At 39.2% G+C, this 19,072-nt stretch overlaps 2 protein-coding genes across 3 annotated transcripts in view; one reads left to right on the plus strand and one right to left on the minus strand.

Moving 5' to 3' along the window:
- The first annotated feature begins 6,174 nt into the window (after window positions 1–6,174).
- On the plus strand, window positions 6,175–15,815 carry rfc3 (replication factor C (activator 1) 3). Its single transcript, XM_067433711.1, has 9 exons — window positions 6,175–6,383; window positions 6,534–6,671; window positions 7,699–7,766; window positions 9,092–9,189; window positions 9,273–9,454; window positions 11,803–11,939; window positions 13,259–13,357; window positions 13,969–14,038; window positions 15,559–15,815. The coding sequence occupies exons 1-9, from the start codon at window positions 6,297–6,299 to the stop codon at window positions 15,748–15,750; spliced, it is 1,071 nt and encodes a 356-aa protein (XP_067289812.1). The 5' UTR covers window positions 6,175–6,296; the 3' UTR covers window positions 15,751–15,815.
- A 1,773-nt stretch (window positions 15,816–17,588) lies between these two features.
- Window positions 17,589–19,072, minus strand: part of kl (klotho) — an 11,469-nt gene continuing 9,985 nt past the window's right edge. For both annotated transcript variants that reach the window (XM_067433589.1, XM_067433590.1), the window contains one exon: window positions 17,589–18,617. In XM_067433589.1, coding sequence (XP_067289690.1) covers window positions 18,277–18,617 — 341 coding nt within the window. In that variant the 3' untranslated portion in view covers window positions 17,589–18,276. The remainder of the gene's footprint in view (window positions 18,618–19,072) is intronic.

Here is a 19,072-nt window from a genome sequence, read left to right on the forward strand (position 1 = left end):
GGAAATGATCAGTGATGTTTTACGGTGGTGCGAAAGTTTACACACCCCTTCAAGAATCTGTGAAAATGTGAATAATTTGACCAAGAATAAGAGAGATCATACAAAATGTATGTTATTTTTTATCTAGCACTATCTTGAATAAAATATTTTACAGAAAAGACGTTCACATATAGTCCACAAAACAAAACAAAACCCCAGCGTAATTTATAAAAATGACCCTTTCAGAAGTGATTCATGTATGAATTTTGAAGATCAAGTTAAATTGAACTTAATTTGTCTTCAGGGAAACATGTAAGTATCTTCTGCTGCTTCTGAAGGACAGGACTAAATGAAAAAAAAAGATATTTAAACAAAATAAGAACAATTTGGACATCATCATCATCCTGTGCAAAAGTTTTCACCCCCGGCTCGTAATGCGCCGCGTTTCCTTCTGGAGCATCAATGAATGTCTGAACCTTTTTTAATAGTTATGTTTGAGTCCCTCAATCGTCCTCTTGACTTAGTAAAGCTACTATTGTTGTTTCCATCTTCCTTTGAAACCAAATTAGTATGATTTCTTGTAGCATCGCTGCATTAACAGGAAGAAAATTACAATAAGGTGAATGTTTTAGTGCCCGACCAAAGAGAACATTGATCTCCATAATGTTTTTTTTCTTCTTTTCTTGACAAAATGGCACTCAAACCAATCAATTCATCTTAACTTGGGTTTTCTGAGTCAACAAGGTATATGAATAGTACTAGATTTTTACAATTAAGTTAAAGGTGCACTATGTAATGTAAATATCCAAAAACTGCTAGGCCAGTGTTATTTATATATATTGTTCAGTTGAGTTCTTACAATATACCAAATGTTTCCAACTATTTATAAGTTGTGAGAAAGTTGCTATTTTAACCAATAAACCGGGACGTGTGAGGGCGTGGCCTGTCGATGACATCATATCTGCGTTCGGAAAATAGGTGACGGGTAAGTTACATAGTGCATCTTTAAGACATTAAGTGACATAAACTCAAAAGTGTTATTTAGAATCACTGTTGATTTTTACAGTGTGGAATGTGTTGCCATGTGCGTAGACAAACACCCGCAATTAATTAAGAATAATTGTTTTGGAGAAAACCTGCGGTTACTTTTCCATGGTAAAGTCCTATATTTTGTTATTGGTCGGCAGAATGTGCCAGCTGGTCCCCAGCTGAAACCTCCTGAGATTATTACCACCTATAGAGGCCATTAGGGCACAATCACACGGAGATGCTTGTGATTAAAACAGAAGTTAATTCATAACACCGTCTGACTCCTCCAGCGAGAGCTTCAGTCTTTAGGGTTTCTGCCCTCGCAGACCCAGCACAATATTAAGATGTGCAGATTGTGTCCGATCCAAGCCGGACGTTCCTCAAGAGTCAAGCGGGAACTTTGGAGACAGACAACCATTGTGTGTTTTTGAGAGAACGAACAACGGAGACTCGATGGCGACTGAGAGGGAAGAGCTTGTTTTTAACACCCCAGTTCAATCCAACACACACACACACACACACACACACACACACACACACACACACACACACACACCCTGCAGAAATACTGCTTTACATGCTTGTGTCCACTGGCTTTAGGGTATGTTTGTTTACATGACAACAAGAAACACCATGTGTGAAGACGTGAAGACACACACACACACACACACACACACACACACACACACACACACACACACACACACACACACACACGCGTCGTGTTTCCATGTTTTATGGGGACTTTCCATAGGCGTAATGGATTTCATATTGTACAAACTGTACATGCTATCCCCCTACACTGGCCCTAAACCTACCCATCACACACACACACACACACACACACACACACACACACACACACACACACACACACACACACACACACACACACAGCCCCTAAACCTACCCATCACAGGAAACATTCTGCACTTTTACTTTCTCAAAAAAACTCCTTCTGTGTGATTTATAAGCTGTTTTCCTCATGGGGACCTAAAAATGTCCCCACAAGGACAAGGACTTCGGATATTGCCATCTTTGTGGGGACATTTTGTCCCCATAACGTAGGGATTACCAGGTCACACAGGGATTACCCCCCCCCCCCACACACACACACACACAAGAGCTGTGTGTTTGGGAATCGGGAGATCTGGGGTTGTAAACGGACAGGAAGTGGCTTCGTCGTCAGGCACTAAATGAGGGCTCTTTTTTTGTAATGGTCACCATTACTGGGGAAAGATTGGGGGATTTTTCTCAGAAAGGCTCTTATGCGAGTACATTAGCGTTTAACATGGCCATCGACTCGCTTCTCTCTTCACAGTAATTCCTGCCAGTGCCAGGACAGACAGAGATCAATCAGAACAGGACACATTTTTAAGTCTAAAGATGACCAAAGACCCCCTGAATTCCTCTGCTCGGGAATACTCGAGTTATAGCGCATGTGTACCGAAGACTAACTCATCATCATGGCTCTCCAGCAAAGAGGCTTTTCAATTTGATTACAAAGAGTTCTGTGGTAAACATATAACTTGACGATATTTGGACGTTCTGCTCTATAACTTAAATTACACAAACATTTTTCATGTTTATTTCGGCTTATTGCTATTGGATTTATTTACATATATTTTAAATATTTTTTATTCTAAAGGGATTTTTTACATTTGGTTTATTGAAATAAATCATTAGTAAATACAAGTTAGTTTTTTTGGTTGGCATTTTAGATATATTTTTGTAATTTAAGAGGCATTATTGACACACACACACACACACACACACACACACACACACACACACACACACACACACACACACACACACACACACACACACACACACACACACACACACACACACACACACACACACACACACACACACACACACACACACAGTGTTTCCATGTTTTATGGGGACTTTCCATAGGCGTAATGGATTTTATACTGTACAAACCATATTTTCTATCCACACTGCCCCTTACTTCTTTTAAACCTACCCATCACACTACCCTACACACACACACACACACACACACACACACACACACACACACACACACACACACACACAAATAAACAAATAAATAAATAAATAAATCACATATTTGCACTGGGTGCAAATTAAACACTATGGATGAGGGCCTTGTCCTACAATGCACCTATAGTTATGGAACTCATTACCTGCATCTAGAGGAATGCTGTCTTAGGATTGTTTTAAGAAACGTCTTAAGACACATCTTTTTAGTCAAGCTTTTAATTTATAATTATAATTTACTACTGTGTTTTTTTCCTTTACTATGTATTTTCCCAGATTGATTTCTTATTTTGTCCTGTTTATGTTGTAGCGCTTTGAGCTTGAGAAAGGTGCATTACAAAATAAATGTTTATATATATATAAGATATATAATGTTACCCAGATCGAGTATTATTGACCTCACTGGAAGTGAAGTGTGTGAAGGCTGTTGGATATAGCGTTGTATTTGAGGTAAACAATGATATAAATACGGCTCGATTTCTCCCAGAAACCGATGGGTTCATGTCTTCAGACATCAGTGTGTGGTCATGAGCCACAGGGCTCTGTGTGTGTGTTGTCATCAGTGTGTGGTCATGAGCCACAGGGCTCTGTGTGTGTGTTGTCATCAGTGTGTGGTCATGAGCCACAGGGCTCTGTGTGTGTGTTGTCTAAGCATGTTTGTTTTGCTCTCATAGAATTGTTCCCCATTCACATCATTATATGACCGACACACAGCAACGGTTGAGTTAAAAATCTTCATTTGTGTTCTCCTGAAGAAACACACACACCTACATGTGGATGCCCTGGGGGTCAGCAGATCAACATCAGGCTCATTATTGGCTCAACTATCGCTTTAAAACGCAAGAATGACAGACTGACCCAGTTTGAACAACACCTTGGCATCGCTGAGAGCAGACGCAGCTTATGCAGCAGTTTAAGAGATGCAATGCATTATTCACAAATGAAGGGGAAAAAACAGGTCAGTGGATATTATTGTATATTTATTTGCATATCGCAATAAATATTTAGAAATTAGTTAAAATCTCTCATTTAAATATTTAAAGCAGATTATTTAAAAAAAACTACATTTAAATAAATCTCCTTAAGAACTAAACTTTAGGTTGAATCACTGCAGGCGTTCAGGCACAATGAAAACTCATCCCTCACAACACACAGATATAAATAAACCCTTTGTGTGTGTGTGTGTGTGAGCTGAGCTGGCGGGAAACAGACTGGTGCAAAAGCAAGAATTGCGTTCTCAGAAGTCATAAGAACAGTATCTTTATGCAGTGCATGCTGGGAAAGTGAATAGCAGGACTGCCTGCACTGCATCTGATCACACTCACCAAACTGATAAACACTTTAAATGCCTAAAGTCTCCCGAACACAAACTAATGCGAACTAATGCATGCTCCCCTTTTAATCGGACACGGAAAGAGATGCACTTTAGTAGCGCAGATTTTATTAATAACTTTTTTCTATTTGAATATACAGAATGTATTCCTGTGATCAAAGCTGAATTAATCATCATTACTCCAGACTTCAGTGTCACATGATCCTTCAGAAATCATTCTCATATGAGGATTGGATGATTAACACACATTTATGATTATGAATATCAAAGCTGTGCTGCTTAATATTGATGTGAAAAGCATTATATATTTTTTCCAGGATTCTTTTACAAATAGAAAGTTTAAAAGAAAAGCATATTTTTCGAATACTGACTTGGTGTTAGTGAATGTATACATTTCTCCAGGAATTAGAGCTTCTGAAGCTTTAAACATGTCCAGATCTATAGTTGTTTCTGCCATCTAGTGGCATAATTTCGAAGCAAAATAGAAAAAGACAGCACTCACATGTTCAGATCTGTCTCATTCTTTGCCTCGGTGGAGCTGAAACTGATAGAGATGGCGAAGATCTTCATATTTGTGGATGTGTCACTCAGGCTTATTCTGTTTAGATGGCCACATCTGGGGAATTGTAGATTACAGAAAATGAACAATATTTAAGCTCCATAAGCTCCATGCACAGGGTAGTAGCATCTTTTAACCAAAGGATTAGTTTGCTTTAGAATGAACATGTCCTGATAGTATCCTCACCCCCATCTCATCCCAGATGTTTATGCCTTTCTTCAGTCAGAAAGAAATCAAGTTTTTTGAGGAAAACATTCCAGGATTTTTCTCCTCATAATGGACTTCAATGGGAACCAACGGCTGAAGGTCCAAATCAATGAGGAATAGCTTTAGACTCCCAGAGGGATAGAGTCTGATCCAGACAAACCATCACATTTACAACTCTAATAAACATTTATTTTAACCTCAAACGCTTTACTTCGGTGTTGCTCTTTTTCATGGTGGATGGAGATCTTGAAATATTACACTGCTATGATGTCACTGATAGGAGATGCACATACACGGGCCCTGTCCTTGTTAAGATTGATGATTTCTCTGGATTTAAACATTCTTGGAAAAATTTGGGATAATGTACACAAGTCAACAAAATATACTGTTCTAGTGGCTTTTGGGATATTTTAATCCAAAAATCTTACATATTGTGCCTTAAATCTAATGTCAACAAAATGAAACAAGAATTTTGAACCTAGCTTAATCCGGTGTTCATTTCTGTTCGGGAAATACATGCAAATTAGTACATAGGCCTAGTGTTTTATTTGCATAACATGTAGTGATAACTGAGGAAAGAAGCTAATAGTTAACATTATTACCTTATATATATATATCAAAGCTATAATAAATTGGCTACTCTAGAAAAAAAAAACTGAAAAGAAAAAGAAAGAAAAACATTAGCTAAACAAAACTAGCAAACTAACGTTACCTCAGGATCATCTACTGGATAAATTAACTGGATAAACCCAGTATTCTAGCGACCGGGGTCTTTAAGAGAATGTTAATTGAACTTAAATGTATTTTTAATTATTCTAGTTTGACCTTTATTGTGTTTTTTTTCTTCTCTTGACACGATCGTATCATTAACCTTGCGCACATAATTTGATGATAATAAAGCTAGACATGAAATACTGTCCAAACAACTATTATAATATAAATCTACACCAGTTTAATGCGTTATAATTATTATGTTGTGAATTCATCCAAAAAAAGAGAGCAACGTGTTGAGTTTTACGAAACGCGACGCACGTGTCCGTCCTCGCTCCCTGTAGTTACAGTCCTGTCAGAGCGCTTCGCGGGTTTATGCGAGAGTTTCGCGCCTCACAACAACAAATCTGATTTTCGCAACGATATTTACATCATTCAGGTTGAATAATGAGTTTATGGGTGGATAAATACAGACCGACGTCGTTGACTAAACTCGACTACCACAAGGAGCAAGCGAACCATCTGAAAAACCTGGTAAAGACGAAAGCAGAAGCTAGAAAGCGAATTGGTGTTTATGTCAGACTCGAGTCAAGTAGTTAGCTAAACAGTGATATAAACTGAACTGTGCTTGACATATTTATATTGTCTATAATTATTAACGAGGGCTCATGGTTGAATCCGCAGGTCCAGTGCGGAGATTTTCCGCATTTGTTGGTGTATGGACCGCCCGGTGCCGGTAAAAAAACCCGGATCATGTGTTTGCTCCGGGAACTGTACGGACCCGGAGTCGAGAAGCTGCGGATTGAACACCAGACCATCACGGTATTAAAACATCAGATGCTCTGCTGAACACACACACACACACACACACACACACACACACACACTCTCACACACACACAGGTTAGGTTTTTGTGAATTGTGGGGACATTCCATGGAGCATAATGAATATTACACTGTACAAACTGCACATCCTATCCTCTTACACTGCCCCAACACACACACACACACACACACACACACACACACACACACACACACACACACACACACACACACACACACACACACACACACACACACACACACACTCTAAACCTACCCAACACACAAAACATTCTGCATTTTTACATTATCAAAAAAAAAACCCATCATGCAGTATGTTTATAAATCCATTTAGATTGTGGGGACCACTGGCTGGAGAGCTCAAGTTTATATTACATTGTGGGGACATTTGGTCCCCACAATGTAATATAAACAGACAGACACACACACACACACACACACACACACACACTGAGTATATAGTTTATTAAAGGGTTAGTTCACCCAATAATGAAATGTCTGTCAGTAACTCCTCTCCCTAATGTCGCTCCACACCCGTAAGACCTCCGTTCATCTTCACACACAGTTTAAGATATTTTATATTTAGTCCGAGAGCGTATGCAAGTGTATGCACACTATACTGTCCATGTCCAGAAAGGGAATAAAAACATCATCACAGTAGTCCATATGAGACATCAGTGGGTTAATTAGAGTCTCTTGAAGCATCCAAAATACATTTGGGTCCAAAAATAACAAAAACTACGACTTTATTCAGCATTGGCTTCTCTTCTGCGTTTGTGTTCAATCCTCAAATAAAGATTCAAACGGTTATGAATCAGCGAATCGATTTATGATTTGGATCGCGTGTCAAACTGCTGAAATCACGAGACATTGGCTTGTCACTTGCATACGCTCTCGGACTAAATATAAAATATCTTAAACTGTGTGTGAAGATGAACGGAGGTCTTACGGGTGTGGAACGACTTTAGGTTACTAACTCTTTAACTCTGTTTGTCTCTTGTAGACTCCATCTAAAAAGAAGCTTGAAATCAACACTATCGCCAGCAACTATCATCTAGAGGTGAACCCGAGGTAATAATAAAGACTGACTGTATGTTTGAGATCTTCACTGTCAGATCCCTCATGACCATGAGCGTCGGAACCATTGTGTGTGTGTGTGTGTGAGAGAGAGACAAGACCCACTTTTATCATTTCTAATTCAGCACGTCTGTTTACCTACCCCTAACCAAGAAACACTTATTATCAAACACATGTTTAGACGATTTATTTCCACTTTTTATTGAAAATAAATGCCTTTTCAATCTGATATGTGATGGGAAAAGGGAGTAGAGCGAGTTCGGCAAAAGACCTCCTAACCGTTTGCGTCAACTTCATGACATGCGTCTTACCCCTAACACTATCACCACGGTATATAACTCAGTGATTTCCTTAACTTTGTCTGGCCCAATAAATCGTTTAGTAAACGGCGGTATATTTTTAGGTATTCTAGTTTTTGCTTCTCTTGAGTAATATCCAAATCTTTGTATTTAGAGCATTTTTTGCGTTTCTTCGCCTCTTTATGACAGTCAGATTGCTTCCTGTACTCCTCAGTTGGATAAAAGCGTCTGCTAAATGCATGAATGTAAATGGCATCTAACGTTACTCCAGTAAAAAAAAAATCTGAGAGAGGACCCACCACTATTTTATTTTCTTCCGACGCCTATGCTCATGACCAGTGTCGGGTAAGTTACTCTAAAAAAGTAATTAATTACTAGTTACTAATTACATCTTCAATAGTGTAACTAGATTACTGTACACATTAATCTCACCAAAAAGTATTTAATTACTTATTACTAATTACTTTCTAAATCCTATATCAACCTTGAGTTAAGCGATTTAAGGTTAGACATGAAACGGCTCTTAACTCATAATATAAAACTACATAAATTACTCTTATTAACTGACCAAAGTATTACAAATGTGAGAAGGAGACATAAAAACATGCATTTTAACGTTAGACTTTAAATGTTGATGTTAAGTCCACTATTGTATTATGTATAATTATATTTAGTATTTAGTTCAATTACATCAGAAGTAGCTGTAATTCAATTACAGAAAAAATAAGAGTAATCCCTTACTTTACATTTTCAAGGGAAGAGTAATTAAATGACAGTAACTAATTACACCCAACATGGGTTAACACTAGGGATGCCACAATTCTCAATATAATATTGAACCGTTCAGTACGGCATTCACAGTTCAATACGTGCTTGTTTTGCATTTAATTGATTATTTCTATTTATCGCCGTTTTAAATATTTCTCTCCGTTTAGTTCGCCTCTTTTTGAGTCTACGAGCTGATATGAGCAAATAGAATTACACCCAGCACTGCTCATGACTCTTATGTGTTTTCCTCAGTGATGCTGGGAACAGTGACCGTGTGGTCATTCAGGAGCTGATAAAAACAGTGGCCCAGTCTCAGCAGATCCAGTCCAGCGCTCAGCGGGAGTTCAAAGGTTGGGCCGTGGGGTTCAAGCATTAATCTGAGAGCTGTGTTTGGATACCTTTCATTAATGAAGTGTATATAATGTGTTCGCAGTGGTGCTGCTGACCGAGGTGGACCGTCTCACTAAAGATGCCCAGCATGCATTGCGGCGTACGATGGAGAAGTACATGTCCACTTGTCGACTGGTGCTTTGCTGTAACTCCACCTCTAAAGTGATCGGGCCAATCAGGAGCCGGTGTCTTGCTGTGAGAGTCGCTCTGCCCAGTGTGGAAGAGGTGCGGCCGAACACCTTTATATTATATCAGAGGTGGACAAAGTACACAACTTCATTACTGTAGTAAAAGTAATAGTACTACTGGTCAAATATTACTCCGTTACACGTGAAAGTTGTAAAGACAGATTTTTACTTAAGTAAATGTACAGAAGTATTTGTTTTCAAAAGTACTTAAGTATGAAAAGTAAATTTCCTTTCTAATGGTGGTTTAAGCCCTGACATACAAGCATACGACTAACTTAAACTCATTTAAATACTTGTATACAAGTTATCAAGCTCTTTATAAAGCTGCTGTCACTTTAAGGCCGAATGCACGGATCCAATACACTGATACACATCTGATATTCTCACACTGTTCACCTTCACTGAAGACAGAATCAACTTTGTTTATGTGAATCCTCCACTAAATGAGCATTTGGACACCCGTCTTCTTCCATTTTGCTCTAAACTATAAATCAGTGTTTAATAAATGCTGTGAAATCATTGAACTTCACGAGACTCTACAAGAGTGATTCCTGAAAGGCTTTCTGCAAAAACCCAAACACCTTTTAAAGAAGAAAAAAATCATCACTGACTTTATAAAGCTGCGACAGAAACGACTTTCCACTTCGAGGACCTTGATAGAAATGTAGTGGAGTAAAGAGGACGATATTTGTCTTTCAGATGGAGTGAAGTTCAAGTCAGAAGATTACAGAAAAAATAATACTCCAGTAAAGCACAGAGACTCAAACAGTGAACTTAAGGACAGAAATCGAGTAAATGTACTTAGTTACTGTCCATCTCTGTATTATATTAAATAACACCAACCCTGCTCCAACACCTGTCTGTAATTATCAAGCAGCGCTGAACACCACTGCCGCGTACCAATTCGCCTACTTATACTACGTCCTAAAAGTATGTACTCTTTTTGTGAAGAAAAAGTACATACTTTTGAGTGTGTAGCAGAAGGATATGCAAGCTTCGGGACTGCTTTGTCAGCTTAAAATGTAGGGATGCACGATATTATAGGCACGACAACGGAATCGGCCGATAAACACTTAAAATATAAAAATATATTGTTATACTCTTCATATCGGCACCGGCCGATATGAAGAAATTATGCCGATATGCCTTGCCGATATAATAACGCGTTGATATGCGCCTGCAGTAACTGAAGTGTGCAAGGAGTGCTAGCGATAAGATCATGTCAGCAGTCAGGTCATTCTTGAAGTGAAAAGCCTCCACAGCAGCAGAAGCTCCTCCAGGTCCTAGTGCCCGCACGCTAGAATGTTTTATTTATGCGTGTGTAGTGGGGGTGCTGTTGCTACAGTAATAAAATGAAAAGTAGAATACACAAATACATTGAAGTTTTTCTAAATAAATAAATCAGTAATGATGTCATGCATCACAAGCATGCAATTAAATACTTTCATATACAGTTTAGTAATCTGTAATATAATTTTATAAATTGGATGATGAAAAACAATCCAATGAGCTCTGTGGCAAGGGGGGCGTGGTTCAGCGAGGTCTGCAGCGGGAGAGAGAGCCGCGGGACGAGCGGTAAGTGAGTGGGTTGGACGCAGATTAATAACACCTGTCTCTTGTTCTAGTAATGAGCGCGGAGACGGGATAAAACCTCGGCGGAACCAGAGACCAAAGAGAGAGAGAGATCGGACGGTTGTTGCGAAACCCCAGAGACTGAGTTGCCGGAAGCCGGAAGTGCCGACCCGGAAGTGATCGAATGTCTATGAGAATTCACACAGCAGTGTGTTGTTGAAGTTATACTAAGTTTTGACTATAATTAAAGAAGCATCAACCGTCCAGCCGACCCCCGTGTCCTCTTCCTTCCTTCTATTATCGAACTTTGTTACAAGCTCTAAAGACAGTATCAACCGATGTCATGCCACCCCCTCTCCATGTGCACACACGTTAAATCCAAAAATTAAGTACTTAGGTTACAACTGCAAATGTGGGGTGAAAAATCACTGACTTTATTATTGTTATTTTCAGAGCGTTTAATATATTTCTATTATAAAAAGAACTTAATTAACATTTATTTATCCTTAGCAAGTATCATTTTTGACCTCAGAAATCTGGAACCAGAATGAAAAAAAAAAAGTTTCTGCTCAAAATGGTGTGGTTTCCAAACAAAGGCAAAAAATAAGCATATATCGGTATCGACCAAAGTGAGTTGAAAAATAATCGGAATATCGGCAAAAATCCAGTATCGTTGATCACTATCGAAATGCGTACAGATAACACAGCACTTGGCTTTAGGATGTGGCGTTTGTTAACGCAAAGTCATGAAGTTTTACTGTTTTTACAGCATTTTTGACCATATATATTTCCAAACCTCCTTCCTGTTGTCAGGTGTGTGGTGTTCTGTCAAGCGTCTGCAAGAAGGAAGGGCTGCTGCTTCCTCCAGAATTGGCCCGACAGATCGCAGAGAAATCTGGCCGTAACCTCCGTAAAGCCCTGCTGATGTGCGAAGCCTGCAGAGTTCAACAGTGAGAGCCCTCGCTTCAACCACAATAATTGTAACCAGTGGGATCTTCAGTTTTGAGTTTTAATGAAGCTAAGACGATTTCCAACATACATTTTATCTGGTTGTTATCATGTTTTTTTGTTTTTGTATTCAGCTCCCATATCCATTGAATCATTTTAAGTGTTTTATAAAGGGTTGTTTTGCCCTGCATAAAACACAAAAAAACGTTTTATCTCTTACCTGTTAGAATAAGTTTTCAGGCAGATGCAAAGATACTTAATAGTGTCTAGAAATGAGCATGAAAAGTAAATATATATATATATAAAATTGGAGAATGTTTTCTCTATCCATGCAATGTTCTCATCTTTTTTTTACCCCTCATCTGTTTGCATCCCTGATTAATAATCAGTTTAAATTATTTATTTTAATTGGTAACAGCCTTATATTGTCTTATTTAATTAATATATTTAAAAAGATTTGAAAAAAATCCTCTTTATAAAGGTAAAGATATCATAAATATGCAGATTTAAATGTCAAAGCTGACTGAACACTGATTTTTCACATTATTTACTTATCCGAAGCGCTTGAAAAGCTTAAAGGGTTAGTTCAGCCAGAAATGTAAATTGTGTGATTAATTCTGTTACACAAAAATACACGTTTCAGTAGTTCAACGATCACCCGTTTATTCAGCCATCGTGCTCGGGGAAAAACAACAACAAGCCTACTTCCGGGGGGCTTCATAATAGGGGTTCCCTTTTCCTTTTGGTAAACGGTCATCTGCAATCTTAAACAATATTCAGCACAGGGTTATACATATGCATGAATACATTTTTAATGTCTTAAACTTAACAAATTCCTCCCGTGGTTGGCCAGCCGTCAGACCTCCGCTCATCTTCACACACAGATGAAGATATTAGTGTTGAAATCCGATGGCTCAGAAAGGCCTTCATTGACACCAATGTCATTTCCTCTCTCAAGACCCATAAAGGCACTAAAGACGTCGTTACAAAGCCCATCTCACTACAGCGGCTCTACAATCATTGATGAAGAGGCCAGAATAGAGTTAGTGCGCAAAAACACTAAATAACGACTTATATAGTGATGGGCGATTTCAGAACAAAGCTTCGAACCGTTATGAGTCAGTGAATCGATTCATGATTCGGATCGCGTGTCAAACTGCTGAAATCACGAGACTGATTAATCACACAATTTACATTTATGGCTGAACTAACCCTTTAATGTCGAGCCCTGTGTTGTATTTCCCAGTGATAAACGAATATAGCTCACCTGAAGTGCAAGCCAAACACACAGTTATCTGTTCCCAAATGTGCTCTCTTGCAGGTATCCATTCTCCCCAGACCAGGATATCCCTGAAACGGACTGGGAGGTTTACCTCAGAGAGACGGCTAATGCTGTGGTCAGCCAGCAGAGCCCGCAAAGGTCAACATGCACAAACACACAGGACCTAAAAGTCCTCAATAGGGTTAACGCGATAGTTCAGCCATAAATGAGCCTGTGATGTTGATCTGCTGACCCCCAGGGCATCAACATGTAGGTGTGTTTGTTTCTTCAGGAGAACACAAAGGAAGATTTTTAACTCAACCGTTGCTGTGTGTCGGTCATATAATGATGTGAATGCGCTATATCCAACAGCCTTCACACACTTCACTTCCGGTAAGGTCAATACTACACGCTCTGGATATGGGATATACGAGCCAGATCGAGTAGTATTGACCTTACCGGAAGTGAAGTGTGTGAAGGCTGTTGGATATAGCGCATTCACATCATTATATGACCGACACACAGCAACGGTTGAGTTAAAAATCTTCATTTGTGTTCTCCTGAAGAAACACACACACCTACATGTTGATGCCCTGGGGGTCAGCAGATCAACATCAGGCTCATTTATGGCTGAACTATCGCTTTAAAGAGAAAATCATTCACCATTCAATCATTTGCTTTGGTGGTTCTACTATATGTGGGTTTGATTTCTTTACATCATGATAACTTCAGACATGTTTGCAAATGGCTAAACCTGTTTTGATTTTCAGACTTTTGGAGGTTCGAGCACGGTTGTATGAACTCTTAACTCACTGCATCCCACCAGAAGTCATCATGAAGGTACAGCTGCTCATTTTCAGCAAACAAACATGTTTTATATAGTTAAAGGGTATGTCACCCAAAAATCAATCATCTGTCATTAATTCCAAGGGGGTAATCTAGCGCTCGGAAAGCGTTCCACCCATAGGGGCGGCCATTGCTAACCAAGCCATCACCTGCTGTTAGCATCCCATTGACTCATTTTTGCGTCACTTTGACAGTGAATAACTTTACATCTGAGGCGTTTAAAGACTCCATTTGTCCATTGTTTATTTCTAAAGAAACACGGCAATGTATAAAAGGCTCCGTTACCTTTTATCTTATACTATCGCCCCGTAGAAGTGTTTTTTGTGTAAAAATAGGCTAACGATTGCGTCATAACCAACGCGACTCTGACGCACAGTAGAGAAATTACCGTATAGACCTGAGGAGATGCTCGCAGGCAATCTTTACTGTCTATGAGACCGTCGGGGGGACGGGGAGACAAAGTCTGATAAAGTCAAGGGAGAAGAATGAGGAGAAGCCGATAGAGAACCAAAAGCAACGGGAGAAAACATTTAAACAACGTGATTCAGATTTTACTTTCCACATCTACTAGAAGACCTACAGCTGTGTCCATTTCTTTTACTGTCTATGACGGGTTTGGACCGACATGAGGAATTAACCAGACCTTCGTTCATCTTCAGACACAGATGAAGATATTTCTGATGAACTCTGAGCTCTCTGACCCCTCCATAGACCGCAATGCCCACTTTCAAGCTCCAGACAGGAAGTAAAGACATTGGTACAATAGTCATGTGACTCCAGTGGTTCAGCCTTGATGTCATAAAGAGATGAGAATACTTTAGTGCGCAAAAACATACAAACATAATGACTTTATTCATCAATCTCTACTCGTCTGTGTCAGTCTCTTACGCTGTTGACTCAGTAAACAGTGCAGAGCTTCCGGGCTCTACATCAGAACGCCGGCTCATTATTGGTCAGCTCTTGCGCCACATGAACAGCGTTGGCCAATAATGAGCCGACGTTCTGATGTTCCGTGACCCGGAAGCTCTGCACAGTGTTTACTACGTGAATTGACTGATACAGACGAGGCGATTGATGAATAAAGTCGTTATTTGTGTGTTTGTGTTGCGCACTAAAGTATTCTCATCTCTTTATGACTTTAAGCGGTGTTTGCATGCGATGTGACTTTAACTTTAGTTAGTGTGTAATGTCGCTGCTTGAGCATTAACAGTCTCTGCAAAGTTACAGCGCTGAAAGTTCACTGCAAACGGAGATATTGTCTTTTAAAGTTACTGCAGTTTATTGCCTATAAAAATGGCCGATTTGGACTACAACGAGCTTCTTCCTGGGTTGGTGACATCATAAACCCTCGCTAGTCTCCGCAGATGTGACTTCTTCCCGTAATGGGAAGGGGCGTGGGTTTGGACTTGGAGGAATTAATGACAGATGGTTGAGTTTTGGGTGAACTGACCCTTTCAGCTCCAGCTTGATTTGGTGACTTGATTTTTGGGTTTGATTTGACCCTGGTGTTTTAGGGTCTGGTGACGGAGCTGCTGAGTAACTGCGATGGACACCTGAAGGCCGAGGTGGTTCAGATGGCGGCGCATTACGAGCACAGACTGCAGCTCGGCAGCAAAGCCATCTACCACCTCGAGGCCTTCGTGGCCAAATTCATGGCCATCTACAAGAAGTTCATGGAAGACGGACTCGACAACTTTATGTTCTGAGATATTGTAGCCTAAAATGAGTAAGATGTTCGTTTGTGTTTTCATAATAAAAGCTATTTAACGTGTCTCAGTGTTGTTTTCTGGACCTCTTTGGGGAACTTAAAGGAAGTGTGTGCAAGATTGTGGCCATCACTTTCAAATGACTGTAGAGCGGTGTATCCCCCTCCCTCTGACTCGAGGTTGCCAGATTGGCTGCAGGACCAGCAGAATGTTTGTAGATCTGCAACTGTGGTAACGAGCAGATCTGGCAACCTGAAACACTACTGACTCGTGATTGGTCGATAGGTGGAGGGCGGAGCTTCAGGCCAAAACACGACATCAATATCTGAGGGCAACAGCAGCTTTATAATGACAATATGCTGCCGTACGACTGTTGCAGTGATAGAAGAGTTTGACATTAGCATGATTTCTTAATGTCTAGAGACATATCAGGGCCATTTTATGATTCATTGAAATACATTTCTTACTTGCAGTTCTTTTAAATAAAGCACAAGTGTACATGGTTTCTACAGGTTTTAAGAAGGTAAGTTTAAGACCAATTAAAGAATAAATTAACAGGCCAATGTGTTCTCTAATGTAAGTGGGCTGTATAAGTGACACTAAAGTTTGAAAACAATTTCCAACAGATCTCCATTAACTTTTCATTCATTTAACAAAAAGTTTGAGAATCTTGTGATTTTATGATTAAAACGAGAACAAATATCTGTAAGTGTTCATAAAAATCAACTTCATTCAAATGAGAGTAATTTTCATAACCAATGGCAGACATTTGTTCTTGTCTTAAACTCAAACTCACTTCATTTTGATCAGTTTCTCAGAAAACGTCTTCATTCCTTCATTCTGCTGTGGTTAAATGTGTCCTGATTTAAGGATGTTCAGAGTTTGTGCTGAGAACAGAAATCCTGAAGAACATTTGTGCAGCGCATGACATTAAAGAAATAAATATAATAGATTTCTTTATTGTTCTGACCTGTTTTAAAGCTCCACTGTGTGATATTTTCCCCCATCTAGCGGTGTAAAGGTTTATGACCATCCAGTGAATATTAGTTTCTGTTCCTCTCCATTCTGATTTAAACTTACGAGAATACTTATTACTTGAAAGAAGTAAATATACATTAATGAGCACATATATTTTTGAAAGAACTAAGTGTTTTTAGCTAAGGCTAAACTAAAAAAGTTACACAGTGCAGCTTTAATGATAAAATGTGAAGATTGACACAAATGAAGATTTTTGTAATGAAATGGACAGATTTCTGTCCTCCATTGACGGGCTAAGCAACTTCCACCGCCGCTTCAGAAGCTCATAAAGAGAAACGGATCCGTACGGATGGAGCGGATTATTCCAGATGTTCTGAAGAGACTCCATGGCTTTATATGAGGAAGGAAAGGCTGACGGGTTTGAGCAACATTAGGGAGGAAAGGATCCCAGGATTCTCATTAATGGAGAACTGGCCCTTTAAGAGACTGTTGATTTATTCAGACGAAATATGATCCGCAGTTAATTACATGTTTATGAATGGATTCTGCAATTCCGTCCACGTTTTCTACATCACAGAAATCATAGTGCTTCGATTTAATGCCATGATATTGAATTAAAGTCTTTCTGATCCAATTTATGGCATTAATGAAGGTCAAATTAAGACCTGCGGAAAATCTATTACATAAAGACTTCGAAAATACACATCAATTATAGGTAACAGAAGACATCGAAGTTAATTTACTTTGACAACATTTAATGCAATAATCTGACAATCTATGCCATAACTTGCTTATCCTACCGACAGCTCTCTCTAACGTGCCAGACTGAATAAAACACCCTCTTAACTTTTATTTTACAAACCATGTGCAAAAACCAAACTTGGCAGAATAATGCAAATATCTTACTTTTTACAAATAAATAGTGTTTTTACATGATAATGCTGAAATTAAATAATTAGCCAGGTAGTCATGTAGTGTTGATTGAGTTAAAAGCAGTGATGTGTTGGTTATCATTAACTACACTACAATAAATGCTCTTCTTACTCAGTAATCTCGTCTTGTTTTCAGTCTAAATATCTAACAATTCTTAAATCAAGATGCATTTACTAGATCAGTAAAACGACCTATGTTATTTTTCCTTGTTTTGTTGAAAATAAAATCTAAATGAAGAGAGTTTTTGCTTAAAACAGGCAAAATGATCTGCCAATGGGGTGAGAGAAATAATCTTATTTCTGATTGAAATCTTGTTTCTTGTTTCCGTCCCAAGCAGATCATTTTTGCCTGTTTTAAGCAAAAACTCTCTTCATTTACGTTTTCCCCCCCAAAAAACATCTTACGCAATTTTACTTATGCATCTTGATTTAAGAACTTTGAATTATTTGGACTGGAAACAAGACAAAAATACTAATTAAGAAGAGCATGTTTTGTTGGGTAAACGGGACCAGGTCCGAGCCACAGTGGATTCAACCAAACCAGATGTGGGCCGGATCCGTGCCGACAGTATGACGCTCTCTAGGAACCATTAAAACTAATAAATAGCATTTTCCCTCATTTTTTGCTGGTTAATTTGCGCCTCTTGACTGTGTAGTAGATGACCAGGCACACTGTGATCAGCATGCAAGCGCTCACCAGAGACAGAAAGCCGATGATGGGCTGTTTGGTGAGGATGTCTGGCCCAGTTTTGTGCACTGGAGCACGGGTACATTGTTGCTGAGGCGCGCCTGTGCCAGGGAAGCCATTATGGTGGATGATGTTTATATAATGGGCCAGTGAAGACTTCTGAATGACCTCCTCCTGCACGTGGCCATACATGCCGAAGCCTGGGTCCAGCCGGTCACTGAACGCATACGCAAAATAGCCCTTCAGATTGACTCCATCCAGTGTGTGTGCTAGAAGAACAAACCAAAAGAACAAATAAAGGTTAAGTGAACTCACGACCCAACTATAAAGCCAGATCAGGTAGACAAGGCCTCGCCGTCTTTTGAGAATAGTAAACAAATATTTTTCCAAAAGCTCAGATGAAGAGCGGCTGGCTGGTTTTCCTAAGGTCAGCAAACTTTCCCTAGTTTTCTGTTTAATGATTAATCTGCTGCGTGCGTGTGTGTGTGTGTGTGTGTGTGTGTGTGTCACCTGAGCTCTCTGAATAGAAACTGCAGAGATTTGAGTAATCCAAGTGGGTTACTGTACTGGGAAACTTATATAAACTAATCTTAAACACTGCAAAAAATGCTTTTCTTACTCAGTATTTTTGTCTTGTTTCTAGTCAAAATATCAAAAAATACATTTACTAGACAAGTACAAATTATTGTCTTGTTTTGGGGAAAATAACTCTAAATGAAGAGAG

This window comes from Pseudorasbora parva, chromosome 23, assembly GCF_024679245.1.
Source record: "Pseudorasbora parva isolate DD20220531a chromosome 23, ASM2467924v1, whole genome shotgun sequence".
NCBI lineage: Eukaryota > Metazoa > Chordata > Actinopteri > Cypriniformes > Gobionidae > Pseudorasbora > Pseudorasbora parva.